Source organism: Podarcis gaigeae (genome assembly GCF_964106915.1).
Source record: "Podarcis gaigeae genome assembly, chromosome: 7".
NCBI lineage: Eukaryota > Metazoa > Chordata > Lepidosauria > Squamata > Lacertidae > Podarcis > Podarcis gaigeae.
In genome coordinates this window covers 1,909,106-1,936,497 of record NC_139683.1, presented here as the reverse complement: position 1 = coordinate 1,936,497, position 27,392 = coordinate 1,909,106, and the positions used below count along the sequence as shown (strand labels likewise).

Genomic DNA, 27,392 nt, shown 5'->3' with positions numbered 1-27,392 from the left:
TTCAGGTATAGTGGACCAAGGCCGTTTAGGGCTTTCAAGGTCAGTACCATCACTTTGAATTGTGCTCGGAAATGTACTGGGAGCCAGTGTAGGTCTTTCAAGACCGGTATTATATGGTCTCGGCGGCCGCTCCCAGTCCCCAGTCTAGATGCCGCATTCTGGCTTAGTTGTAGTTTCCGGGTCACCTTCAAGGGTAGCCCCACATAGAGCGCATTGCAGTAGTCCAAGCAGGAGATAACCAGAGCATGCACCACTCTGGCGAGACAGTCTGCGGGCTTCTCGTAGGAAGGGAGCCGCCAGAAGGCCCTTGGAGCTGGACCTCAGTGTCCGGGTAGAACGATGGGGGTGGAGACGGCCCTTCAGGTATATTGGAAGATTGCAAAGCTCCTTGACATCTGGCAGGAGACGGGTGCCACCACCAAGAAGGCCCTCTGCCTGGTTCCCTGTAGCCTCACTTCTCGCAGGGAGGGAACTGCCAGAAGGCCCTCGGCGCTGGACCTCAGTGTCTGGTCTGAACGATGGGATGGAGATGCTCCTTCAGGTCTAGTGGGCCTTTGAGACCGCTTAGGGCTTTCAAGATCAGCACCAATACTTTGAATTGGGCTCAGAAACGGACCGGGAGCCAATGCAGATCTCTCAGGACCGGTGTTATGTGGTCCCGGCGGCCACTCCCAGTCACCAGTCTAGCTGCCGCATTCTGGATTAATTGCAGTTTCTGCATCCCAAACGGAACACAAGACGTGACGGCGCGTCTGCGGGTCGCATTTCGCCGCTACCGCGCATGTGCGTGACGTCATTTTGAGCATCTGCACATGCATGAGTGGTGAAACCTGGAAGTAACGCACTCCGCTACTTCCGGGTTGCCGCAGAGCGCAGCTCGAACACGCTCAACCCGAAGCGCATTCAACTCGAGGTATGACTGTAAATATATCCCTAAACATTCTTTTTAGAAAAAAGCACTAATAATAATAATAATTTGAACCCAGCTGTTTTCTTTTTATTTTAAAAAAAGTTTTATTGGGTTTCACAATTTTATATTCAACACAATCCTCTTGAACACAATGAAAATTTCACAAATCCACATCTCCCCCCCAACACCCTCCCTTGAATTCCCTCAACCTCCTCTTCTGGTTCTTTAAATATTTGCTACTTCTGCTTCTTTCCATTCCTCAATTTTAAAATCCTTCAGCTAAATATATTTTTATATTACCACTTTTATACCCTACCTTTCCCAATTACACCTCACGTTTTGTTGCTTCCCCAGTTATTACTCCTCGCCTTGTACACTTGTAAGTTTCCTGCTTTCCAAGGCGCTAGTCCTCAGCGCTCCTCCGAAGCTCCGCCCCTCCCGTGAGGTCATGACGCCGCGTCCAGGGGCGGAGCTTCATCGGCCCACTCCCGCGAGCCTCCTCCCCATAGGCCGCCGAGGCGCGGCCCCGCCCCCCTCTCCGCCCGCAGCCAATCGGAGCGGCCCTGGGCGGGGGCACCGCGGCCCGAAGGCTCGGCGGCTTCGGTCGTAGTAAGCAGCAGGCGGCGGGCGGCGGCGGCGGAGGTTGGGCGGCCGCCGGGCGGGCAGGAAGAAAAGGGCGCCATGGAGCTGCAGCGGACGGTGAGGAGAACCTTCGACCCCCCTTTCCCCTCAACTCCCCCCTTTCCCGCCCTTTCCCTCCGCAAGGTCGTTACCTCAGCTTTTCCCCCGCGGGCGTCTCTTAGGAGCATTACTGTAGCAGCTCCCCCTCACCGCAGGTCTGTTTCAGGCTGCCCCTCGCGGGCAGAGTTACGGTAAATCCCCCCTCCCGCGTCTCTCTTCGGGGCATTACGGTAGCGCCCCCTTTTTAGGTGCGCTCATCGCGGCGCATTACGGTAACCCCCCCCCCCTTTTTATGCCCCCTGAATTTATCATATTTATCCACCCCTCTCTTTGCAACTGGGGCTTTCCCCTCCTTTATGCACCCCGACCCCCCTCCCGCGTCTCTCTTCGGGGCATTACGGTAGCGCCCCCTTTTTCAGGTGCCCTCATCGCGGCGCATTACGGTACCCCCCCTTTTTTATGCCCCACTGAATTTATCATATTTATCCACCCCTCTCTTTGCAACTGGGGCTTTCTCCTCCTTTATGCACCCCCGACCCCTCTCCCGCGTCTCTCTTCGGGGCATTACGGTAGCGCCCCCTTTTCAGGTGCGCTCATCGCGGCGCATTACGGTAACCCCCCTTTTTCTGCCCCACTGAATTTATCATATTTATCCACCCCTCTCTTTGCAACTGGGGGCTTTCCCCTCCTTTATTCACCTCCGACACCCCCCAGCTGCAAACAGGGCAGGAGTGCCCCTTTGCCATGTACATTACGGTACTTTCTGGGCACCCCCCCCCACTCCAGTGTGGGGCTGGGAGTGGGGAGGGGGGCATCCCTGTCTCTTTCCTGCAGGGGAGAAATCTCTCCAGAACCTGGAGAGGCAGCTCATTGGTTTGGGGGTGGGGAGAACAGAGTACAATAGTGAGAGTGAAATAGTAAATAAGTAAAAACAAACAACAACCAGTAAAATAATAAATAAGTAAACTAATAACAATAGTAAAAAAAGGAGTGGGGCTCTTAGGTGCTCCCCCCCCCCCCAGTTTGTTGCTCTCTGGATCTCTGTTGAGGATCAGATCCTGCCCCCCTCGTAACCTATTTGATGAATTATTGTATTTTAATACTTTGCTGCCAGCTGCCCAGAGTGGCTGGGGAAACCCATTATTATTATATTTTTTAATAATAATAATAATAATAATAATAATAATAATAATAATAATAATAGCAGAGCCTCTCTTTTGCTGGAAGCTGCCCAGAGTGGTTGGGGAAGCCCAGTCAGGTGGGTCTGGTATAAATAATATTTAATAATAATAATAATAACAGCAGACCCTCTCTTCTGCCCTGGGCAGTGTGGCACCGATGCACCCCTCTCAGGGCGGGTTCCACAACCCCTGCCTGTCTGTCCAATGGGTGGATGCTGGTGCTGGGGGGCTGTGGGTGGGGTTGGGGGGCTTGGGGTTTCCTCTTCTTCCTCCGCAGGTGGCACAGCGCCCTTGGCAGATTGGGGAAAGCTAGAAACATTGGCAGAAATGCGGTGGCCCATTCTGTGTGCGGCGCATGGAAACCATGTGTTTTTGTGACATGCTCCTTTTCCTCCCCCATATGCAATTTGCTTGCAAATGACTTCGCGGATGTTGTGAAATTACTTTTTCCCAAGCAGGCTCTTTGTTCCACACTGTTCTCCCTCCGCGCTGTTTATTGCCACTCAGATCTTTGCGCCCGTTCAAAGCTTCTTGAGCAACTCATTCCCAAAACATGCGCCACAAAGTGTGTGGTGGCGCCACCTGGGACAGTGGGGTTTTCCTTGGGGGGCTCTAAGAGGCGAGGGGGTGGCAGTAGGAGGCGTGTGTGCAAGAAGTGCAAATGACTTTGAAAAGCTGGTATCCCCGAATCAGGTCCATCAATTCTGTCGAATGAAATAGTCTGAACTTATAAATGTGCAATTAATTCTTCCTGTTTTGAATTCTGCTGTGTTATTCTCTTAGCACCAACCATTCTGAACAATGCTTGTTTGGTTGTAAGTCACTTTGGGCTGCCCTGGGCAAAATAAAGCAATGTACACGTTTAGTAATAATAATAATAATAATTTATTATTTATACCCCACCCATCTGGCTGGGCTTCCCCAGCCACTCTGGGCAGCTTCCAAAAAAAATATTAAAATACTGTAATGCATCAAACATTAAAAGCTTCCCTAAACAGGGCTGCCTTCAGATGTCTTCTAAAAGTCTGGTAGTAAATGATAATAACTATAGAGTGATCATCTAATATTTATTGGATGGTTTTCCCCCCTAAATTGATTTTTGCTATTCATGTTTTATACTGTATTTTATGCTGTTTTTTGTTGCATCAATGAAGTGTTTTAAATTTGTTGCTAGCCGCCCTGAGCCCGGTTTTCTGAACCCCAAAGGGCGGGGTATAAATAGAAATGTATTATTATTATAGTGGGGGAGGGCAGTGGGGACGTGTTAATGGAACCCAAGGGTGGTCTGAAAAAGTTTGGCAACCGCTGCTAGATTCTTTCAGCTGTCTGTCCAGTCCAGCCGGCCAGCTGTCAGCTGTGCTTTCTTCCAGCCTTGAGATGTTCCCAGCGTGGGGGAGAGTCAGGACCCCTCCTGTCTCTGCGCTGGTTTCTTGCCTGCAAGGACAAGCTGTGGGCGTGAGGCTGGAGGCAGAAAGGGCCATCCAGAGAGCTTGCAATCTTGGTCTTGACCTGGTTTTTCCCAGCACAGCGGGAAGATTCTCTTTAGACAAATGCCCCCCACCCGATATTTGTGGAGTGGGGCCTCCAAAGGGCAGGGTGGCCAGGATCTTCGCAGGACGTGGCTGGCATGTGCTGACGTTGACTCATAGAATCATAGAATAGTAGAGCTGGAAGGGACCCTGACGGTCATCTAGTCCAACCCCCTGCAATGCGGGGATCTCAGCTATAGCATCAATGACAGCCAACCTCTGCTTTAACACCACCAAGGTAGAAGAATCCACAATCCTCCACTGCCAAACAGATCTTGCTGTCAGAAAGTTCTTCCTGATGTTTAGTCGGAATCTCCTTTCCTGTAACTTGTTTTTTTTTAATGAAATATTTATTAAAGTTTTCCAAAAATGTAAATACAAAAATACATGAAAAAAGAAAAGAGAAAATACAACACACAGAAAACAAAAAGAAAGTAAGAAAAAATTTAAAAAAACAAATCCGTTTTTCATAACTTTAAACTCATTTGCTTGTTTCTTTGACCTCCTCACACCTCCCCTTCTTTATTCCCATTTACAAAATCAAATCAGCAAATCCTTGCCCTCTTTCATTTATCTTAACTCTATATCATCACATTTTATAACTCTATATTTTTGTTATGTAGTGAAGTTTCACCCTGGGCCAGCAGGGGGATACTGTATATAGTTTTCACTCAGGTCTGTAGATAGTTTTCACTCAGGTCCACGTCAGTTATTTTAGGTGGGAAACTCTGGGCTGTTGTTGCTACAATGTTGACAGCCGGCTGCCTATAAAAGCAGGCTGGCTGAGCTGTTTGCAGTCAGTTCTATTCCAGCTTACAAAATAAAGAGCTACTTGGAGAAATCGCTGTGCCGTCTGTTATGTCAACCCACAACTTAACAATTTTCATCCGTTATCAATTCATTTTTGCATATTCTTATTAACTTTGTTGCTAATGCCACTTATTTTCAATCCAACATCCTTTCCTGTAACTTGAAGCCATGGGTTCGAGTCCTGCCCTTCAGAATCAAGGAAAACAAGCTTTCTGCATCCTACATGTGACAGCCCTTTAGATGATGATGATGATGATGATGATAATAATAATAATAACAACAACAACAATAATAATAATTTATACCCCACCCATAAGGGACGCGGGTGGCGCTTTGGGTTAAACCACAGAACCTAGGACTTGCCGATCAGAAGGTCGGTGGTTCGAATCCCCGCAATGGGGTGAGCTCCCGTTGCTCAGTCCCTGCTCCTGCTAACCTAGCAGTTTGAAAGCACGTCAAAGTGCAAGTAGATAAATAGGTACCGCTCTGGCGGGAAGGTAAACGGCGTTTCCGTGCGCTGCTCTGGTTCGCCAGAAGCGGCTTAGTCCTGCTGGCCACATGACCCGGAAGCTGTATGCCGGCTCCCTCGGCCAATAAAGCGAGATGAGCGCCGCAACCCCAGAGTCGGCCACGACTGGACCTAATGGTCATTGGTCCCTTTACCTTTACCCCACCCATCTGGCTGGGTTCCCCTAGCCACTCTGGGTGGCTTCCAACAGTCTATTAAACATTAAAAGCTTCCCTAAACAGGGCCGCCTTCAGATGTCTTTTAAAAGTAAAATACAGTGGTGCCCCGCAAGACGAATGCCTCGCAAGACGAAAAACCCGCTAGACGAAAGGGTTTTCCGTTTTTCGATGCGCTTCGCAAGACGAATTTCCCTATGGGCTTGCTTCGCAAGACGAAAACGTCTTGCGAGTCTTGCGATTTTTTTCGCTTTCCCCCCCCTTTTTCTGAGCCGCTAATAGCCTTTTAGCCGCTAATAGCCGCTAAGCCGCTAATAGGGTTGCTTCGCAAGACGAAAAAACCGCTAGACGAAGAGACTCGCGGAATGGATTATTTTCGTCTTGCGAGGCACCACTGTAGTTGTTTATTGCCTTGACATCTGCTGTGAGGGCGTTCCACAGGGCGGGCGCCACCACCAAGAAGACCCTCTGCCTAGTTCCCTTTACTTTGGCTTCTTGCAGTGAGGGAACTGCCAGAAGATTGAAGATTGCTCTCATATTCCCTCTCAGCCTCCTCTTCTCCAGGTTAAACATACCCAGATCCTTCAACCGTTCCTCATCAGGCTTGGTTTCCAGACCCCTGATCATCTTGGTCACCCCCCTCTGCAAATCTTTCAGCTTGTCAACATCCTTCTTAAATTGTGGCGCCCAGAACTGGACACAGTCTTCCAGGTGTGGTCTGTCCAAGGGAGAAGAGAGTGGGACTATGACTTTCCCTTGATCTGGACACTAGACTTCTGTTGATGCAGCCTAGAGCAGAATTCGCTCCTCCCCCCCCCCCCCCGCTACCTCCTTGAGTCATAGAATTGGACAGAGCCTTCTGGGTGATCCAGCTCATGCTGTCAACCACCCTGTGATCCTTGGATGAAGGGCGGTCTAAAAATGTAATAAATAAAATAAATAAATCATTGGGCACAATCATACAAAGCCTTCCAAATCAGGTTATTTCACATTTTACATATTTCATGAAATTTATATACCGCTTGATTGTAAGAACAGAACAAAACCACAGAGTGGTTTGCTATAAAACAGTAAAATTATTGCTAAGAAAAATTAACAAGCATAATTTAAAATTGTCAGAAAGTTAAAATAACAGTAGACTAAGAACAGGTTGAAACTCTCACCAATTTTCTAAACACCTGGCTAGGCATTTCTAAACAAGAATGTTTTTGGCAGGTGCCAAAATGAGTACAATGAAAGGCACTTGGCTGGTATCAAGTGGCAAGGAGTTCCAAAGTGTATCATACCAGTACAGTATTAAGAAACTGCATTAAAAAAAACAGTAAAAATTCCACTGCAAATCCTCAGGACTCTTCCTTGCAGGGCTGTTTGTGGCAGAATGGGAAGGTGGGCAGAACAGGCTCTGAGGTGGGCTTCACTTTGGCCCCCCACCCCATTTGGGGGGCTTAGAGAGAGGCCGTTCCTGCTTGGCTACTGGTGCTGTGGGCTGCCCTCAAAGCATCCTCCATAGCTATGGTTTCTGCCTGTGCCTTGACTTTGCAGCTTTTAAGAACGGTGATTATGTTTGCACTTGATCCAACTTCTTTCCTCCTCCTACCCATTCCTTTTTTCCTTTTGTGTCGTGTCTTTTTTTTTAAAAAAAAGATGTTGAACCTGTGGGCCAGGATTGTCTCAGAGCTAATTTTTGTAAGTCACCCCGAGAACCTTTCTGATGACGAAAAGCACATCAATGCTGCAAATAAAATAAAATAGCCAAATGCTGATGTGAGGAGGCCCAGGTGCCCAGAATGGCCTGGAGTGATGTTTAAGGGACCTGGTGCGAGCTTGGAAAGCACCACTCAAGCCCCACCTCTTCCGAATACTCCTTTGGTGCCTTTAGGCAAGATTCTCTTCCCTCTGCCTCAGTCTTCCCAATCTGCGAAATGGGTGCAATCCTGTTTGCCTCTCTTTCCAGGGTGCTGCAAGGATTGCCGGACCTAACCTTTGGACACCTTTTGCACATCAGCGTGCAGGTTGCCAGTCCCTGTATCGCAGAGGGACCTTTGCTCTGTATATTTGCTGCTTATCAGCTTTCTAAAGGCACTTTGCAGATGGTTGGAGATCTGATGGGAGAGAAAGGCGGCAGCCTGCAAGCTAGCCTGGCCCTGTCCTTGGCCTGGTCTGTTGTCCTGTAGATGTTCTTTCTGATATAAAGGCCACTGTCCTTGCTAGCTGCCTCCATCCCTGGGAATGAGAACAGGAGGCCAAGGTCTTTCCCATCCCCTCTCTTGTCTCCATGTCCCCCTGTGCCAGCAAGTTCCTTTCTTTTAAAATAAATAAATGTTTTTTTAGTTTTCAAAAGTTCGCGCACATAACCATTGCCAGTGTTTAATTTATCCATTGACCTCCCACCGCTCCCTCCATGATATTTATTCATCGATGCTGCATATTTTAACTTACAATACTCTACATATACATCCTAAATTATTAGCCTTCAGGTCATTCTACTCTTGCTGCTCTTTCAAATCCTGCTTGTGTTTTCATGCAACGATAATAGTTCTTTAGATATTGAACACGAACATGAAATTTATTACGGTCAGAGGCCAGCTTGAGAAACGCAAATGGAACTGCAATCCCAATAGCAAAACAAACATTTAAAACGATATACAACAATGGATTTTATTTTTTTTATTTTTTTCTCAATTTTTTTGATTGGTTTTCACATTTATCACATAAAAAAGAAACAAGAAAAAAGAAGAACATTACACAAAATAAAAAAACATATAAAAAAGGATTTTTACTTCCAAATCCTAATTTCATTACATTGATAACTGACTTCCTCCAATCCCTTCTAACTGAATTTCATTATATGACCAGTTTAGCAGTTCTCCAAATTCATAGTTCTAATAATATTAACTTCTTTCATTTACTGACTTCTTCTCCTTTATTAATATTCTAATCCTTAATATTTATTAACAACATATTCATATTCTACCCCTAAGCCTAATTATTACTTCCAAGAAATTTCTCTTTATCTTATGTTACAATATTTAGCCAAATATTCTTTAAAATTTTTCCAATCCTCTTGTGTTTCCTTTCTAGTCGCGGATTCTTCCAGTCAGGTCGGCCTTCAACAACAATGGATTCTAAGTTTAAAAGTGTGATAGGCATATACACACATAAAAACTTCTTTAGCTATCCTACAAAAGGTTCCCGGTTCTCAAAGAACGCTCTTGCGGGGGTGCAATTAGTGCCAGCACTGCTCGTTAAGAGTTTGGGTGTAATCTTCGACATCTCCCTCTCCATGGAGGCGCAGATTGCAGCTATAAGAAAGGCAGCATTTTTTCATCTCTGCCAAGCTAAGCAATCGGCTCCTTACCTCTCTCGCCCTGATCTGGCCACTGTGATCCACGCGACGGTCGCCTCCAGACTGGATTATTGTAACTTGCTGTACGTGGGGCTGCCCTTGAGACTGACCCAGAAACTCCAGCGGGTGCAGAATACCATGGCAAGACTCCTTACGGGGTCCTTGCTGCGGGATCACATTCATCCAGTGCTATACCAGCTGCACTGGCTCCCGGTGGAGTACAGGATCAGGTTCAAGGTGCTGGTTTTGACCTTCAAAGCCCTATATGGCCTAGGACCCACGTACCTACGGGACCACCTCTCCTGGTATGTCCCATGGAAGACCTTATGGTCTTCAGACAAAAACACCTTGGAGGTCCCGGGTCACAGGGAGCTTAGGCTGGCCTCAACCAGAGCCAGGGCTTTATCGGCTGTGGCCCCGATCTGGTGGAACGCTCTGTCCCAAGAGACTAGGGCCCTGCGGGACTTGACATCTTTCCGCAGGGCCTGCAAGACAGAGCTGTTCCACCAGGCCTTTGGCCAGGGCACAGCCTGACCCCCCTCCTTTGGCAATCTTCGCGGAGCTCTGGCACAATGGTTGCCAGTGGCTTGATTTGAATCAATTTTATAATTAATGATTTTAGAGTGTTGTGTTGTGTTGTACTGTTGTAGTGTTTTATTGTTGTTAGCCGCCCTGAGCCCGGCTTAGGCTGGGGAGGGCTGGATATAAATAAAATTTATTATTATTATTATTATTATTATTGTTCGCCATTTCGACCTCTGATTTTTGCTGTTAGCTTTGCCAGTTCTGTTTAATCCATCCTTTCCATGGGCTGTTCTTCCTTCGTCGAAACCTCCTCCTCTTTCCATTTTTGAGCGTGCAATATTCTTGCTGCTGTCACTGCATACATTAAAAAAATTAACCAACGTGCTCACAAGTTTCCATCCTAGAGCACAGGCTGTTCTTTCAGCTTTGGGGAACTGGGTTTCACATTGCTTGCACCCACATTCGCCCCAAAATCTCGGCTGCCTCCACGGCCTAGGACCCTCGTACCTACGGGACCGCCTCTCCTGGTCTGCCCTGCGGAGAACCTTAAGGTGGTCCCGGGCCCTAAGGAAGTCAGATTAGCCTCAACCAGAGCCAGGGCCTTTTCAGCACTGGCCCTGGCCTGGTGGAACGCTCTGTCTCAGGAGACCAGGGCCCTGCGGGATCTGATTTCTTTCCGCAGGGCCTGTAAGACAGAGTTGTTCCGCCTGGCCTTTGGGTTGGAATCAACTTGATCCCCTTCCCCTCTTTCCTTTCTCCTTCTGTGATGGAACTCCTATTTGGGGACTTCCCTGGTTTTTTTCTGGCCCATGTAGGACCAGTCTGGATAGTTGGCCTTGGTGAAGATTTGACGTTTTCATCCCCCCAAAGTTTTTGATTTGAGTTTCCATTGAAATGAGGCTGTATTTTAATGTTTTAATATTTTAATGTCATACCGTATTTTTCACTCCATAAGACGCACTTTTTTCCTCCTAAAAAGTAAGGGGGAACGTGTGTGTGTGTTATGGAGCGAATGCAGGCTGCGCAGCTATCCCAGAACCCAGAACAGCGAGAGGGATCACTGCGCAGCGCTCCCTCTTGTTGTTCTGGCTTAGCCGCACTCTGTCCCTTCCACCACCTCCCAGAAAAGCCTGCAAGAGCCACGCTCCCTTTAAAGAGCTGCGTGGAGCATGTGTGTGGCTCTTGGGGGCTTTCCCTGAGGAGGAAGAAGGGCAACCGGTCAGTGACCAGTATTTTAATCTTGTTTTTAAGTTGTATTTCAGTCAATTTGCTTTTATATCGGGTGTTAGCCGCCCTGAGCCTGGTCTTGGCTGGGGAGGGCGAGGTATAAATAAAAATTTTATTATTATTATTATTAGGATGGACCTACCTTCCCTGGGGGTCTCAGCCATTCTAAACCTCTCTCTCTCCTCCGATTCCTCAGGTCCAGATCTGCCGCTTTCACCTGCTGCTCTTGCGGCGCAAGAAGACCCCTTGGCTGATCTCTGCCCCCCAGTGCAGACAGCGCTCCGATTCCCAGCCATCCAGGTATACCTCCTCCAGATGTTTAGGAATCCAGATGTCGGTAGTCCCAAACACCCGAAAGCCGCCAGGCTGGCCAAAGCCATTGCAGATTGGTCCAGCTGACCGGGACCCCAAGGGCCATCTAGTCCAACCCCCTGCAATGCAGGTAACCCCAGCGGGTTGGGCTAGATGATCGCTGGGGGTCCCTTCCAAATATGCCGTGCTGTTTAACATGCTTTGCTTTTCAATGGATGGGGAAGTGGAGGTTTCTGTGCAGAATGAGGGCCAGGTGTTTGGGGGGGAGTGCTGTGGGTCTCTGCTCACGCCTCTGCCCCACTGCAGCTCTCGTCGACAGAGGGGGCTGCTGAAGAAGGCGTTCCTGGGGCTGTCCGTGGGCCTCCCCCTCGCAGGTGGGATCCGCTACTGGATGGCTGAGACGCCGGAACGGCGAAGGATGAGGCTGCTGGTCGAGGGACTGGGGCGCTTTACCAGGTGGCTGACGACACACTCTTTCCTTTCCCCTTTCCCAGGGAGGGAGGGATTTTGTTTAATTAATTTATTGATTTCATTTACATCCTGCCTTCTTTGCTCCAAAGGAGCTCAAGGTGGCTGTCCCTCGTTCTCCCCTTCCCCTTTTAGCCTCACAACAATCCTGCAAGGGAGGGACGTTTGGCTGAGAGTGAGGGGTCCTAAGTTACTTTTTTCAGGTGATGCTGAGGTCCCTCTGGTTGTGAACGGGATCCGTTCCGGAAGCCCATTCGCAACATTAAAAGAGCGCAACCCGCAGTGGCGCGTCTGCACACACGCGGCTTGTGATTCACCACTTCTGCGCATGCACGTGACGTCATTTTGCGCTTCTGCACATGCGCGAGTGGTGAAACCCGGAAGTAACCCTTTCCGGTACTTCCGGGTCGCCACAGGACGTAACCTGAAAGAACATAACATAAAGCAAACGTAACATGAGGTATGACTATACCAAAAGCCAAAGTCACGAGTCCTGAATTTTCCCCCTATTTGGGGGCAATTGAGGTTCCGGCAGCCGTTAGCATCCATGTCAATAGTTTATGAGAGCTGAACCCTTTCAGCTGATTATCCCATAGATTCAAAACAGAGCTGTGGCGAAGTTGCAGTGAGTTGTTTGAGTATTTCGGACGTTTCTTGACAATCCGTTGCCCAGAATTTGAATCCCTGTGGGCAGTCCCACCATAGCTGAGAAAAGTGCCTATTTTTCCACAACCCTTTCAACAGTTTTGTGGGCAAGTTGCCGTGTTGTCCCGTTCCATCCTTATAGGATTTTCATAGAACACACTCTCACGTAAACCAAGACTGACCTAAGATGATTCAGATGGCCATAGCCCATCCCATGTAGAATCCTGAATTTGCATGGACAGATCTTTCTCCCGCTCAAGTTTAAGGCCTATCAGCAGACCAGAAGAAACACCTACTAATTCTGTCAGGTGCAGAATGGTAACTTGCCTTTTCCTCTCTCGCAAAGGTCCTTGCAATTGGGAATCCAGATCTCCCTGGATTACTGGTGGACGCACCACATCTCGTTGTGGGGCCTGGACGAGGTACAGTTCCCTGCTGTTTCTCTCTGAAGCTCTGACCCGTTCAAAGGAACCCAGCCGGCTCTCAACTAGGGCCAGGGCCTTTTCAGTACTGGCCCCGACCTGGTGGAACGCTCTGTCACAAGAGACATCTGTCACTTGACATCTTTCCGCAGGGCCTGCAAGACAGAGCTGTTCCACCTGGCCTTTGGTTTGGACTCAGTCTGACCCTTATGTTTCCCTCCCCTTATGGTTTTGATTTATGGGCTACAGTGGTACCTCTGGATACGAACGGGATCCGTTCCGGAGCCCCGTTTGCATTCAGAATCCAACGCGACCCCTGTCTGCTCATGCGCGGCTTGCGATTCGCAACTTCTGCACATGCGTGTGACATCATTTTGACTGCGCATGTGCAAGACGCGGAACCCGGAAGTAACATGTTCCGTTACTTCTGGGTCGCCACGGAGCGAAACCCAAAAAAGCTCAACCTGAAGCACATTTAACCCGAGATATGACTGTACTATTAAAATGAGGCTGCATCTTAAATTGTATTTTAACCTGTATTTTAAATTGCTCCCCCTCCCCCCCCATTATGTTTTTATTGTAATTTTACTGGTGTTAGCCACCCTGAGCCCAGCTCTGGCCGGGGAGGGTGGGGTATAAATAAATTTTTAAAAATATTATTATTATTATTATTATTATTATTATTATTATTATTATTATTATTATTGCCAAGCAGCCTTGAGAGGCCCAGAAGGGTCGGGTCTCAGTGGGGCAGGGGGAGCTCAGACCAACTGAGCTATATCTAACGGTTTAAATGCCACCTATTGGCCCATAATAATAATATTAATAATTTATACCCCACCCATCTGGCTGGGTTTCCCCAGCCACTCTGGGCGGCTTCCAACAAAACATTAAAATACAATCATTCATCAGATATTAGAAGCTTTCCTAAACAGGGCTGCCTTCAGATGTCTTCCAAAAGTCAGGTAGTTATTGTTCTCTTTGACATCTGGTGGGAGGGTGTTCCACAGGGCGGACGCCACCACCGAGAAGGCCCTCTGCCTGGTTCCCTGTAACCTCACTTCTCGCAGGGAGGGAACCGCCAGAAGGCCCTCGGCGCTGGACCTCAGTGTCCGGGCAGAACGATGGGGGTGGAGACGCTCCTTCAGGTATACAGGACTGAGGATCTCAAGGTCGCTTCCAAGATGTCGGGGGTCCACCCGCCGTGTCCAGGGGGCTGCAGGCGTACCCCTTGCCCTACCCTCGGGGCCGCCAGTTTCTGACCCCTTTCCCCCTCTTCCCTCTCGTCAGAACAGCCCAGGGTACAAAACCGTCCTCTCAGAATGCCACCAGCGTGCGGCCGACAGCATTGTCCGCGGCGCCATCCGGAACGGGGGCCTCTACGTCAAGCTGGGCCAAGGCCTGTGTGCCTTCAACCACCTCCTGCCCCCAGAGTACATCAACACCCTGCGCACCTTGGAGGACCGCGCTCTCACCCGCGGCTACAAGGAGGTAAAGCAAGTTTGCTACCATTCCTCCCACTGTGGGCTCGGCTGGGTGGAAGCTGCAGTCCAGCCGCTTCCATCAGTTGCTTTGCTTTTTTACAATCGGTCGGCGAACGACTCTTGCGAAATAAATAAGTAGAATGAGCAAGCTCTCTAGCGGCCAAGGCTGGCCAAAGCCGGCTTAAGCGTCTTCCCCACGTGTGGTTGTCTGCAGGTGGACGAGCTCTTCCTGGAGGATTTCAAAGCCAAGGCGGACCAGCTGTTTCTGGAATTCGACTACCAGCCAATCGCCGCTGCCAGCTTGGCCCAGGTGCACCGGGCAAAGCTCCACGACGGCACCCCAGTGGCCGTGAAGGTCCGTGGCTGTGCTGCATCCCCCCCCCATTACAGTGGTCCCTTGGTTCTCAAACTTAATCCGTTCCAGAAGTCCGTTCCAAAACCAAAGTGTTCCAAACCCAAGGCGCGCTTTCCCATAGAAGGTAATGCAAAATGGAATAATCTGTTCCAGACTTTTAAAAACAACCCCAAAAACAGCAATTTAACATTAATTTTAGTATCTAACGAGACCATTGATCCATAAAATGAAAGCAATAATTAATGTACAGTGGTACCTCGGGTTAATTCGTTCTGGAGGTCCGTTCTTAACCTGAAACTGTTCTAAACCTGAAGCAGCGCTTTAGCTAATGGGGCCTCCCACTGCTGCCGTGTGATTTCTGTTCTCATCCTGAAGCGAAGTTCTTAACCTGAGATACTATTTTTGGGTTAGCGGAGTCTGTAACCTGAAGTGTCTGTAACCCAAGGTACCATTGTACTGTACCATAAAATAAACAAGCTAGTATTGTAGATGTTAAATGTTAAAATTATTTTTTTCTTACCTGCACTGATGATAGTCATTGTTTGGATGGGGGCTTTTATCCATTTCCACAGTCACGCAATCGTTCAATCAGTAGCTGAACTGGGCTCCACACAGTCACAAAAACAAATTAACCAAAAAAGCCCCAAAAACAAAAACGCAAAATAAATAGCAAAAACAAAAGCGCCAAACTTAATCTGTTCCGGAAGTCCGTTTGACTTCTGAAATGTCCAAAAACCAAGGCACAGCTTTTAATTGGTGCAGGTGCCCTGGAAACGATAGCCAACAGCTGCATCAAACATTCAGCTTCCGAAAAATGTTCAAAAACCGGAACTCTTCCGGGTTTTCGGTGTTTGAGAACCAAGGCATTTGAGAACCAAGGTACCACTGTGCTCTCGGAAGGCCTTGTGGGGCAGCTGTGGGGTTCTGCCGTCCCAGATTCCCAGTCTCTCCCTTTCCGCCCCTTTGTAGGTCCAGTACATTGACTTGCGGGACCGGTTTGACGGAGACATTCGCACGCTGGAGTTCCTGCTGCAGATCGTGGCGCTGATGCACCCTAGCTTTGGGTTCAGCTGGGTCTTGAAGGTCGCTGTGCTGGGCTCTTAGCTGGGGGGTGGGTGGGTGGTTCCCCTACTGTTTCCCCCACTGATCGCCACGGGGGGGGGGGGGGGGCGAATTGGAAGAAGTGGCGGGTGGAAGGAATGTTCCCTGGAGCAGCAGGGCTTCTGAAGGCTTGTTGCTGGAAGCCACAGGATTGGGAGAGGGCTGTTGCACCCGAATCCTGCTTGCAAGCTTCCCCCTGGGGCATCTGGTTGCCCACTGTGAAGACAGGATGCCGGTCTAGATGGGGCCTGATCCAGCAGGGTTCTTCTTAGGGAGGTCTCTTGGGATAGCAGAGCCTCCATGCCCAGGGACACTCTACCTCTGAATTCCGGATAATAGGGAACAACAATAGGAAATAGTGTTGTGCTCAGGTTGTGCTTGAGAGTTTCCCACTGGCATCTGGTCGGCCCCCGTGAGGACAGGACAGGTGTAGATGTGGCCCCCATTGGCCTGATCCAGCTGGCTCCTCCTATTTTCTGAAGTAGTGACAGCCTCCAACTTGGATGGCTTTATTATTATTATTTATTGAGTTTATATATCGCCCAATCAACATCTGATGATCTCCTTCTATCGGTCCACAATAGAAAGTGTCCTTTCATACTGCATCAGGGTGTGGGACGCTGGTTTGACATCAGCTGATAGGAAGTGCCTACAGAGGGTGGTGAATACAGCACAAGATATTATGGGCTGTCCCGTGAATCCGCTGGATGAAATAGCGGAAGAACGTTGCCTCAGGAGGCTGAGGAAAATTCTCAGGGAGGAAAATTCCCTTGGGCGGAAGATATAGAAGCAGGATTAGTCGCGCCAACAGGGTAAAAAACAGCTTCTATCCGTGGGCTGTTAGGCTGCTGAATGAAAAGAGGACAACAAGGCAATTGACTTTTGGGTTTGGTGTGTGTGTGTGTCAGTAAATGAGGGGAATTAAGACTAAGAGAGCTGAGTGGGGGGTGATCGTGTAATCTCACTGTATACAAGTTGTACAAGTGACTTTAAAGTATTTCAAACTATACCCGGAGGTCTCAAGGCGGCTCACAGAAAAGATCACACCATAATCAGAATAAAAACAACAACTCAATAACACGCCCCTCCCGTAACGCTTCCTGACCCCCCTTGAAGGCTCCCCTTCTCGCCCCCCAGGACCTGAAGGACACGCTGGCCCAGGAGCTGGACTTTGAGAACGAGGCGCGCAATTCGGAGCGCTGCGCCCAGGAGCTGAAGCACTTTGACTTTGTGGTGGTTCCTCGGGTCTACTGGGAGAGAAGCAGCAAGGTGCGTTTCTGCGCATGGCGGCAGGATGTGGTGGCGAGGGAGGTGTCTCTGTGTGTTTGTGTATAAAAGAGCCATTGATGGCTGGAGGTGGGGAAGCAAAGAAAGCAATGAGGTTGGGGAAGGAACTTGGCCACTTCCAGCCCAAGGGAGTGAAGTCATTTTGTGGGGGAGTGTATTCTTATTCCCCCCCCCCATGCCAGCTGAAAGAGCATCTCCGCCATCCCCAACCTGGTGCCCCTTCAGGGGTTTTGGTTTCCAACTTGCTTCAGCATCAGGCAGCCCTGCTGGAGTTGTGGCCTGACTGGAGGGCACCACCTTGGGGAAGCCTGCTCTCTGTGCGCACCCCCCCCCCCAGCTAAGACAAGTACATTTTCTGCATTAGTGTGTGTGTGTGTGTGTGTGTGTGTGTGTGTGTAAGATACCAGCTTTGGGTCGTTGTCGCGTTACATCTTCTCGGGGTTCCAGGTAGTGTCCCCACAAACACCTGAGCAGGACTGCCCAATATTTGCATGTGACTCCTGCATTGCAGCGGGTTGAGCTAGATGACCTCTGGGGCACCCTTCCAATGTTCTGATTGGGAACCCAGTTAGATGGGCAGCATATAATTATTATATTTATTTATTTATTTATTTATTTAATTTCATTTTCTGTGGAAATAGAATTTTTATTTTTATTTATTCTGTATCTGTGCTGCTTTTCACTTGCATGAATCGCAAAGTGGCTTACAAACAATAAATAATAACACTGGAAGCCATCACAGTAAAGGTGAAGGGACCCCTGACCATTAGGTCCAGTCGTGTCTGACTCTGGGGTCGTGGCGCTCATCTCGCTTTATTGGCCGAGGGAGCCGATGACTAAGCTGTTTCTGGCGAACCAGAGCAGCACATGGAAATGCCGTTTACCTTCCCGCCGGAGCGGTACCTATTTATCTGCTTGCACTTTGACGTGCTTTCGAACTGCTAGTTGGCAGGAGCAGGGACCAAGCAACGGGAGCTCACCCCGTCGCGGGGATTCGAACCGCCAACCTTCTGATCAGCAAGTGCTAGGCTTAGTGGTTTACCCACAGCGCCACCCGCATCCCTATAAGCCATCACAATTACACCACAAATCATATTTTGGGAGGTGGGGCAAGGCAGGTGGGGAAAGTGTCACCAGCGAGTCCCGTTCCCCTAATGGCTTTGGGCCTAAAACCCAGATACGTTTAAAGAAGATTGGACAACGTTTATTGACTATATGGGAAATAATTGTGTACAGCTGAGAACGCTGGCAGCATTAAGATAAATTCAGCAGGGTAAATAAGTTTTGATGGATGCAATAATGGAATACTGAATGGTACAGTTTTTGAAAAATATGCAGGGATTAATGATACCTAAAATAAACTGTGGAAGGAGAAGAAGGGAAGTCATTGATATGTTAAGGGTGTAAAAGTAGTATTTTAAATTGTGAAACTGATAATAATAATAATAATAATAATAATGGTAATAATATCAGATCTCTCTCCCTCTCGGGGCCTCAGCAGTCCATGGCTCAGGTTGGAAAGCAAAACAGGACTGTGCGTGCTGCTCTCTGGCTACATTTGACGTCCTCTTTCCTTTCTCTCTCTGCCCCAAGAGGGTCTTGACAGCTGATTTCTACGACGGCTGCAAAGTCAACGACATGGAGGGCATCAAGAGGCGAGGCCTGCATGCCAAGGACGTAAGTGGGTGGAGAGGCAGCGCCAGGGGGGCAGGACGGAGGGAAAGGGTGGGCAACAGCAGTGGCTCCATCCCACACTGGCTTGAACAGCTTGCCTCCTTCACGCTCCACCCCAGAGGCAGCAGCATCTTCGCTTCATGGCCTCGGAGGGAGTGGTGGGGTGCATTTGTACATATTTTATGCAGAAATCGGAAGCAGCCTTCCTGCTGGCTCAGGCTGGACATCCATTTAGGCCAGTGTGGGCATCCCTGTGGCCGATCTTGCAAGCTTCAGGGCAGATAGGAGAAATCCCTTCTTCACTCATCGCCTAGCTCAACTGTGGAACGCCTTCCCACTGGAGGCAGGGGTGGCCACCAACCTGGATGGCTTTAAAAGAGGCCTGGACAAATTCAAAGGGGAGGAAGGGGCTATTGAAGTCTGCTGGCCAGGAAGGCTTTGCTCTGCCTCCACAGTTGGTGGCAGCAGTGCTTCTGAGTCCCAGTTGCTGGAAATCCTGCTCCCTGGTTTCCCAGTTGAGACATCTAGTTGCCCATTCTGACAACAGAATGCTGAACTAGATGGGCCCCTGGCCTGATCCAGCAGGATTATGTCCTTTTCATCACCCTTTTCTCTGCATGCAGAAGTTCCAGGTCCAAACTATATGCTACGCTCCTCCTCCTCCTCCTAATCCTAGAATTCTGGGCTGTTGTCTCCTCTTGAGGGGCAGCTGCAGCCCTCTGGGTCTTCCCCATCACTGGCTCCTTTCAACTGAAGACGGTCAGGATTCCACCTTGGAACGTCTGCATGTGGACTAATGGGCCCCATCCCTGAGTGATGATTCCTCCCCTCCCATTTAAATCTCTCTTGCATTCAAATCTGTGCTTCCCAAACTTGGGGACCACCACCGCCCCCTTGGTTCCATAACTCATCCCCTTTGTTTCCCACACTATCAGAAGCATTGTTCGGAATAGCAGTTTGCACGACCCATCAGGGAAGGCGAAAGCACAATAAGGTTCAGAACAGCAAATTGCACATTCAAAATGTTGCATTCCGAAGGCGAAGGAAAGGATTGGACCCTGATTAAAACAAAAAAACACGAGGCTTGGACAGCAAGACTCTGGGAGGAAGTGCCAACGATAATACGAACTTTTAGCACAGGACTTGTAATAACCAATCAGATTTCCTCTGAGCATTTCAAACTACCACATGGGTACAAAGTTAGATCAGAGAAATCCTTTTAACTACAGAGGCTACTTTGAGCATGCATACATGTTTTAGAGTAGATAAAGCAGGAATCAAGGAGGAATGCTATTAGCAAAACCCTGGAGGTCATAAACAGGAAGAAAGGAAGGAAGGATGGCAAGGAAAGAGTATTTACCATCTCCTTGTGAACTCTTTTCCTGGCCCTTTAGATCTACCTAAAGATTAACAAACTACATCAAAGTTACCTACTATCTTTATGGCCCAGGATGCCTGGTGAAGCAATTGGCCTGTGTTTCAGAATGCTTATACGTGCCTGTCAGGCAGAGATGCAGAGGCTTGTGGGATTTGATCAGAAATTATTGTCAGTGACTCAAACCCAGTCAACGCCATGCTTTCATTGCTGACACAATGGCTTGCTTCATTTTTCATAATTCCTCATAGCAATCCCACCTGATTCCCCACACAAAAGCCAGTTAAAACCATTTAGTTTAGTTAATTCAACAGAACTGATGAACTTGATGCAGCAACACTAGCAAAGTCCGAAAGCCTTTTGCGCCTCCATTGCCCCCCTTGCCTCTTAGCACCCCCAACAGGTAATTCCCCCCCCCCCCCGGTAAGTTGAGGGAGGGGTTGCCTCTTAATATTGGGGGTGGAGAGGGGTTGCTTGTGCACACGCAGAGGCCTGGGCTTCCCCATCATCCTGCCCTCCTGTGTTGTCTTTCAGGCCGCACAAAAGTTGGTCCAGGCGTTTGCAGAACAGATCTTCCTCACCGGATTCATCCATGCCGATCCCCACCCAGGAAACGGTACAGAGGGCTGCAGCCAGGGAAGAGGGCAGGCTTAGTTGGGGCATGTGGGATGAATTGGGGAGCTAACGTTAAATAAGTTGGAGTTGTTGTTATTAAATAGACCAAGAAAAAAGCACACCAAGAACTCTGGCCAATGTAAGTTACAATAGTGGGAGTGGCCCCTACTCGCAAACCAAAACTAATCCATTCAAAAGTATGTATTCTGACAAAGATTACAAACTCAAATAGAGATTATAAACTCAAACAGAGATTACAAACTCAAACTCATAAGGATATGGATAACACAATAATTCGTTACAGAATTAGAGATAAGAGTATATGAGTAGAGATAAGTTCATGTTAGTCTATAGTCAGATTCAACGTGAAGGTCTTAGTTTCAATCATTGAGCAGAAATCAATTATGGATCAGAAACCAGGACAGGGCCCTGTTTCAATGTATTGACCTTCATCAGCTGGAACTATCAAACATTACATGAAAGTACCTTCAAATTCTAAATTAGCATAAATTATAAAACAGTCATAAATTGCAAAACAGTATTATACAACATTTGGTTCCTTACCTCATTTTTAAGGGGTCGTGTAAGTTTCTTGAATTTGTAGAAATATATCCTGTTATTTTCTACGTTTCTCAGAGATAACAACTGAAAATAATATTAATAATAATGATATGTGTTGAATTAAATTAAAAACTCTAAGGCAGCATATAATCATATGATTCCTCATCTAGGTGTGGGTAGGTCCACGTGTATCTTGAGCTGTTCTGTGCGTTTTCAATTTGGAAGTGAGCCTTTTATATGCGCCTAGATCTTAAAGAACTGATGTATAATCCTGATAGCTATTCAGACCCATAGGGGTCATGGTCTTAAGTAAATGGATGTCCTTCCTGTCTCTGACTGCTTGTAGTGGCTGTCGGGCCAAAGGATGAGATGAGATACATGGACACAGAGTGTGGGGGTCAGGGTGGGATGGGGGTTCTGGTGTGGGCTGCTAGAAGAAGCTGATGGGGCATTCTGGGGGGAGGAAAGTCTGGTGCTCTGACCTTGTTTAAGAAGCTTGTGCAGGCTTACCTGGGGCTGGTGGGAAATAACCGAAACTGGGAAGCTGGCCAGCTGGTTGCTGGGGCCATTTCTGTGCCCCCCTCCCTTGTTTCCTGGAGAACATGGTCCACAACCTTCCTTCCCTCCCCCACCCCTTTTTATCCCACTCTGGGATCCCACAGCTAATTCTCCCCTGGTCTCCTCGCTGGCCCAAATAGGACTAATTTAGCCAGCTAGCCCTGGTGATCATCTAATGTTTATTGGATGGATTTCCCCCCTAAATTGATTTTTGAATTCTGAATTTATTGTTATTCACGTTTTATACTGTATTTTATGCTGCTTTTTGTTGCATCGATTAATTTGTTGTTAGCCGCCCTGAGCCCGGTTTTCTGAACCGGGAAGGGCGGGGTATAAATAAAAAAAATTATTTATTTATTTATAACTGAAGCAAGATGCATCTTCACCCCCTGCCTCCGTCCTTCCCCTCGTCTTTCAGTGCTGGTACAGAAGGGACCAGACGGAAAGGTTCAGCTCATCCTTCTTGATCACGGCTTGTACGAGATCCTTCACGAGAAGTAAGTCAGCACGAGGCCCTGAGTAATTTCAGGGTGGTGTGGTGTATCGGGCTGGTACAATAGCATCCCACTTGGATGTGCTGTTTGTCGCCTCCCCCCCCCCCCTTTTGGAGAGCTAAATATGTTTTTATTCCATCTTACAACGTATATAAAAACAGAGAGAGCGGTTTATAACAGCAGGTGCGAGTTAGTTCTAGTGTTTTGTCAGAACCTCAATTTGTGTGTGATTTTCTCCATTATCGTTATATCCCAGAGTGAGTGGTGTCAACGTCCAGTATAAAGACTAGGACTAGCTGCCTGAGACACAGTTTCTACCCAAATGCGATTTTGGTTTTAAACGCATTGTAAGGGGTCTGTATTGGAGTATATTGTATTTTAAAATGGGGTATCGGAGTTTTAGGGGGCTAACCAGGCTGGGATAGCAAGCTTGTTGGGTTTTGAATGTCTTATGTAGATTTTTCAATTTCGTTGTTCTGTATGGGACAATGACAATAAAGATGTATCGTATAGGATTTTGGGTTGTTTTGCATTGACCGTTTGAGCTGCCAAGCTCATAGACAAGACCAGTTTCTGTGATTATATTTCTCCATTGGTAGCAGGTGTCCCATCTTGAGCCAGTGTTTCCCCAAAAGGCCTTCCCGGTGTTGGCTCCCTGGCAAGGAAGCTCTTCTGATTTTTTTCTCTCTCTGTCTCTTCCAGTGAACGGGAAGCACTGTGCAAGCTGTGGCACGCGATCATCTTGCACGATGATGCCGGCATGCAGATGTACTCCAAGCAGCTGGGTGTGAAAGGTGAGGGGGCAGCTGGGAGCCGCTTAGGGGGGGCAGCCTTAAGGGTCTCCCAGTCAGCAGGTAGAATCCACACATGCACACACGCTGGCTGAGGGTCATGTTCCCCATGGATTTTGTGTTTCTTTGAATGGGAGGTGCTGATTATTATTATTTACAGTGGTACCTTGGTTTAAGAACAGCCCTGTTTACCAACTATTTGGTATAAGAACTCCGCAAAAGTGGTAGTGTTCTGGTTAGCGAACTTTATCTCGGTCTACGGACAGAATCCAAACGGTGGAGGGGCACTGGCGGCGGGAAAGCGTGCCTCAGTTTAAGAACAGCTTTGGTTTAAGAACGGACTTCCAGAATGGGTTAAGTTCGTAAACTGAGGTACCACTGTGTGTGTGTGTGTGTGTGTGTGTGTGTGTGTACACACACACACACACACACACACACACACACACACACACAGCATATATAAAACATAGTAAAATATCACACATTAAAAACTTCCCAATACAGGGCTGCCTTCAGATGCCTTCTGAACATCAGGTAGTTGTTTATCTCCTTGACATCTGATGGGAGGGAGTTCCACAGGGCAGGCGCCACCACTGAGAAGGCCCTCTGCCTGGTTGCCTGTAACTTGGCTTCATACAGTGAGGGAACTGCCAGAAGGCCCTTGGAGCTGGACCTCAGCGTCCGGGATGGATGATGGGGGTGGAGATGCTCCTTCAGGTATACTGGACCGAGACCGTTTAGGGCTTTCAAGGTCAGCACCAACACTTTGAATTGTGCGCAGAAATGTAGTGGGAGCCAGTGTAGGTCTTTCAAGACCGGTGTTATGTGGTCTTGACGGCCACTCCCAGTCACCAGTCTAGATGCCGCATTCTGGCTTAGTTGTAGTTTCTGGGTCACCTTCAAAGGTAGCCCCACATAGAGTGCATGGCAGTAGTGCAAGCAGTAGAGCATGCACCACTCTGGCGAGACAGTCTGCGGACAGGTAGGGTCTCATCCTGCATACCAGATGGAGCTAGTTGACACCTCTGCACGCAGCTCCCATGGAGGGTAAGGACAACAGGTTCTTTGTGCATTTCCTCCCTGTTCTTCGCTAATTTGGAAATGAGAAAGCGGATGTGGGTTTTCCTCCCTCCCTCATAACAGAACCCCAAAGGGGGTTAGCCAGCAAAGCTGAACATTGGAAGAATGTGGTCCTTCACCCAGCACAGGGTTACGCCATGGAGTTTGCTCCTAGAAGAATACACCTTTTTGTGTATACAGTGGACGCTCGGGTTGCGAATGTGATCCATGCGGGATGCACGTTTTCAACCCGCAGCATTCGCAACCCGCGTCTGCGCACGCGCAGGTTGTGATTCGGCCTTCTGCGCATGCACAAAGTGCGATATTGCACTTCTGCGCATGTGCGACTGCCGAAACCCAGAAATAACCCATTCCGGTACTTCTGGGTTTCGGCGGTCCGCGACCCGAGAAAACACAACCTGAAGCGACTGTAACCCGAGGTATGACTGTACTTGGAACGGAAGCCCTGAATAAAATGTGAATAATTGTTTTGGAGAGGCCAGCTTTAGGCTCGCTTCTCTCCTTAAGATTATGATGATCCCCGGGATGCAGATGGGCTGGCTTTCCTGAAGCCGCCGCCGGCCTCCATTCCTGGCAGAGGCGAGATCTGACTGCGCCACTTCCCGCTTTCCAGGGGGTTAGACCAGATGGCCCTTGGGAGTCCCTTTCTGCCTCTACGGTTTCTCCTGCCTTTGCGCCGTCGCCCTGTGCTCAACGTGGGCGTGACCCTTGGCACCTAAGCTCCTCCCCTCCCCTCCCCCAGCCCAGGATTACTTCCTGTTCTGCGAGATGCTGCTGCAGCGGCCAATCAACATGGCTCATCTGGTGCTGTCCAACGTGCTGACTCGCGAGGAGACGGCCTACATGCAGGACATGGCCAAGAACCGCTTTGACCGCATCATGCAGGTGCTGAAGGACCTGCCCCGCTCCATGCTGCTCGTCTTCCGCAACATCAACACCGTCCGGGGCATCAACGTGGCCTTGGGGACCCCCGTGGACCGATACTACATCATGGCCCGCAGGTGAGGGGGTCGGACGCCTTGGAGCCAGTGGCTGGAAACCACTAGGAGAGAATGCTCTTGTGCTCTGATCCTGCTTGGTTTCCCAGAATGGGCATCTAGTTCAGCCACTGTGAGAGCAGCAGGCTGGACTAGATGCCCCCCCCCCCGGTCTGATCCAGCAGCCACCTCTTATGCCTTTAATAATAATAATAATAATTTATTTATATCCCACCCTCCAAGCCGAAGCCGGGCCCAGAGCGGCTAACAGCAATAGAAGTAACACAGCATTCTAAAATCAATATTCTAAAATCAATTCAAGATCAAATGGCAACCACTGGGCAAGAGTTCTGTGAGGATTACCAAAGGAGAGAGTCAGACTGTGCCTTGGCCAAAGGCCTGGTGGAACAGCTCTGTCTTGCAGGCCCTGCGGAAAGATGTCAAGTCCTGCAGGGCCCTGGTCTCTTGTGACAGAGCGTTCCACCGGATCAGGGCCACAGCCGAAAAAGCCCTGGCTCTGGCTGAGGCCAGCCTAACCTCCCTGTGGCCTGGGACCTCCAAGATGTTTTTGTTTGAAGACTGTAAGGTCCTCTGTGGGACATACCAGGAGAGGCGGTCCCATAGGTACAAGGGTCCTAGGCCGTATAGGGCTTTAAAGGTTAAAACCTTCACCTTGAACCTGATCCTGTACTCCACCGGGATCCAGTGCAGCTGGTATAGCACTGGATGAATGTGATCCCGCAGCAAGGACCCCGTAAGGAGTCTTGCCATGGTATTCTGCACCCGCTGGGTCAGTCTCAAGGGCAGCCCCACGTAGAGTGAGTTACAATAATCAATACAGTAATTTATGCCCTGCGTGATTCTTGCTCCCTGCAACCCCCCCGCTAAACACCACCAGGATTCAGTCTCTGGTGTCTGTCTGTCTCTTTTAAAGTGCGGTGAGATGCTGGAGTCACATGATTAGCCAAAGATCTGGAGGGATCAACAACATCTTCTTCGTTCGCTGGATCCGTGCGGCCTGGAACACCTTCGTGTTTGAGTTTTCGCTCAGGTACGGGGTGTGTGTGTGTGTTTGTGTGTGTGCCCCCCAGATATTGGGCTGGGAGCCCTGGCAAACGACGCCTACCTCCAGTCAATTTAAATAACCAACCCTGTCCCTTATGCAAACTGTTGCTCTCCAGCTGTTGGACCAAGACTTACAGCCAGCCCTGCTGTGCTGCCCGCAGATTATAGGAGTCGCAGTCGAGCATCATCTGCTTTCATGACGGCTGCTGAATTTCAGAACTCTGTAGAAAAAAGTCACAGAACCGAGAAATTGCACAAAACAAATGAAATACCGTGAAAATCCCTGAAACGCGAAGTAATCGACTAGAAATATTATCTTATGAAAATAAACTAAATAATAAAAATCAAAAAGTTTAAGGAAAAAATTAGAAAAACCTAAAATTGAACAAAGTCTTAACGGGATTCCGGCTACAAACCTCGTTTCACTGAACTATTTAGTTTCCTCAGAATAGTCCTCAATCCTTATTACTGCTCATTGCTTCACCTAGGTTGAGCTGGAATTATAATACTGCAGAATTTTTGGGAGTTCTACCCCCTTTCTTTGAATTTTGGTCATTTAAGGTTTATGGTTTTTCTCTTTCTTTCCGAGGAAACTGAATAGTTCAGTGAAACGAGGTTTGTATTTTATTTTCCTAAGATAATATTTCTAGTCGATTACTTCTCGTTTCAGGGATTTTCACGGTATTCCATTTGTTTTGTGGTATTTCAAATCTCTGGCTCAGTTACTGGCTGACTTCTTTTCGTCTCTCTTTCCATCACCACCCTAAAAATACCCACACCAGGTTCCAGGTCACCGCCATAAAGCTCACTACCTCTGTCCTGCGCTTCCTGGCTTTTGCTGGCATCCTGAAGGACAGCAAGAAGCCGGGGGAAATCTACGAGTTCCTGAAGGCATAGAGCGGCTGCTGCTACGACCTTCTGCCACAGGCTGGATCGTAGCCTCCAGGCCAGAGGATGGCCGAAGGCCTGTCCAGCTTGATCCAACACCAGGTGCTTTTCATGCCCGTAGAGGAGGACAAGGTGCTCTCCCACTTTTCTATTAAAAAAATTACTGGTGAGAAATGCAGGACTTGATCCAGCCCCTCTGCAGTCACCTGTTAGGCAGAACCAGCGCAAAGGTGGGCTGCAGCCTTCCTGCACCTCAGATTCTGCCAGCAGCAGGGCTGAACGGGAGCCACGTTCCCAACTCCTTGCAGCAAACAGCTTGTGATAATAAATGCCCCGTTTTTATCCTC

General features: G+C 48.6%; 1 protein-coding gene across 1 annotated transcript; it reads left to right on the top strand.

The window, feature by feature from the left end:
- The first annotated feature begins 1,288 nt into the window (after positions 1-1,288).
- On the top strand, positions 1,289-27,392 carry ADCK5 (aarF domain containing kinase 5). The gene is made up of 15 exons (XM_083749199.1): positions 1,289-1,609; positions 11,090-11,193; positions 11,512-11,661; positions 12,665-12,740; positions 14,031-14,231; positions 14,439-14,579; positions 15,549-15,662; positions 16,818-16,949; positions 18,561-18,644; positions 20,551-20,632; positions 22,169-22,247; positions 22,947-23,038; positions 24,858-25,116; positions 26,027-26,143; positions 26,940-27,392. Exons 1-15 carry the CDS (start codon positions 1,592-1,594, stop codon positions 27,052-27,054), a joined length of 1,764 nt encoding a protein of 587 aa, XP_083605325.1. The 5' UTR covers positions 1,289-1,591; the 3' UTR covers positions 27,055-27,392.

Bases quoted from the DNA above. Each gene is read 5' to 3' on its own strand.
- ADCK5 (XM_083749199.1), top strand. The intron at 16,950-18,560 runs GTGCGTTTCTGC...CTCTGCCCCAAG, and splicing joins ACTGGGAGAGAAGCAGCAAG to AGGGTCTTGACAGCTGATTT. The intron at 20,633-22,168 runs GTACAGAGGGCT...CTCGTCTTTCAG, and splicing joins CGATCCCCACCCAGGAAACG to TGCTGGTACAGAAGGGACCA.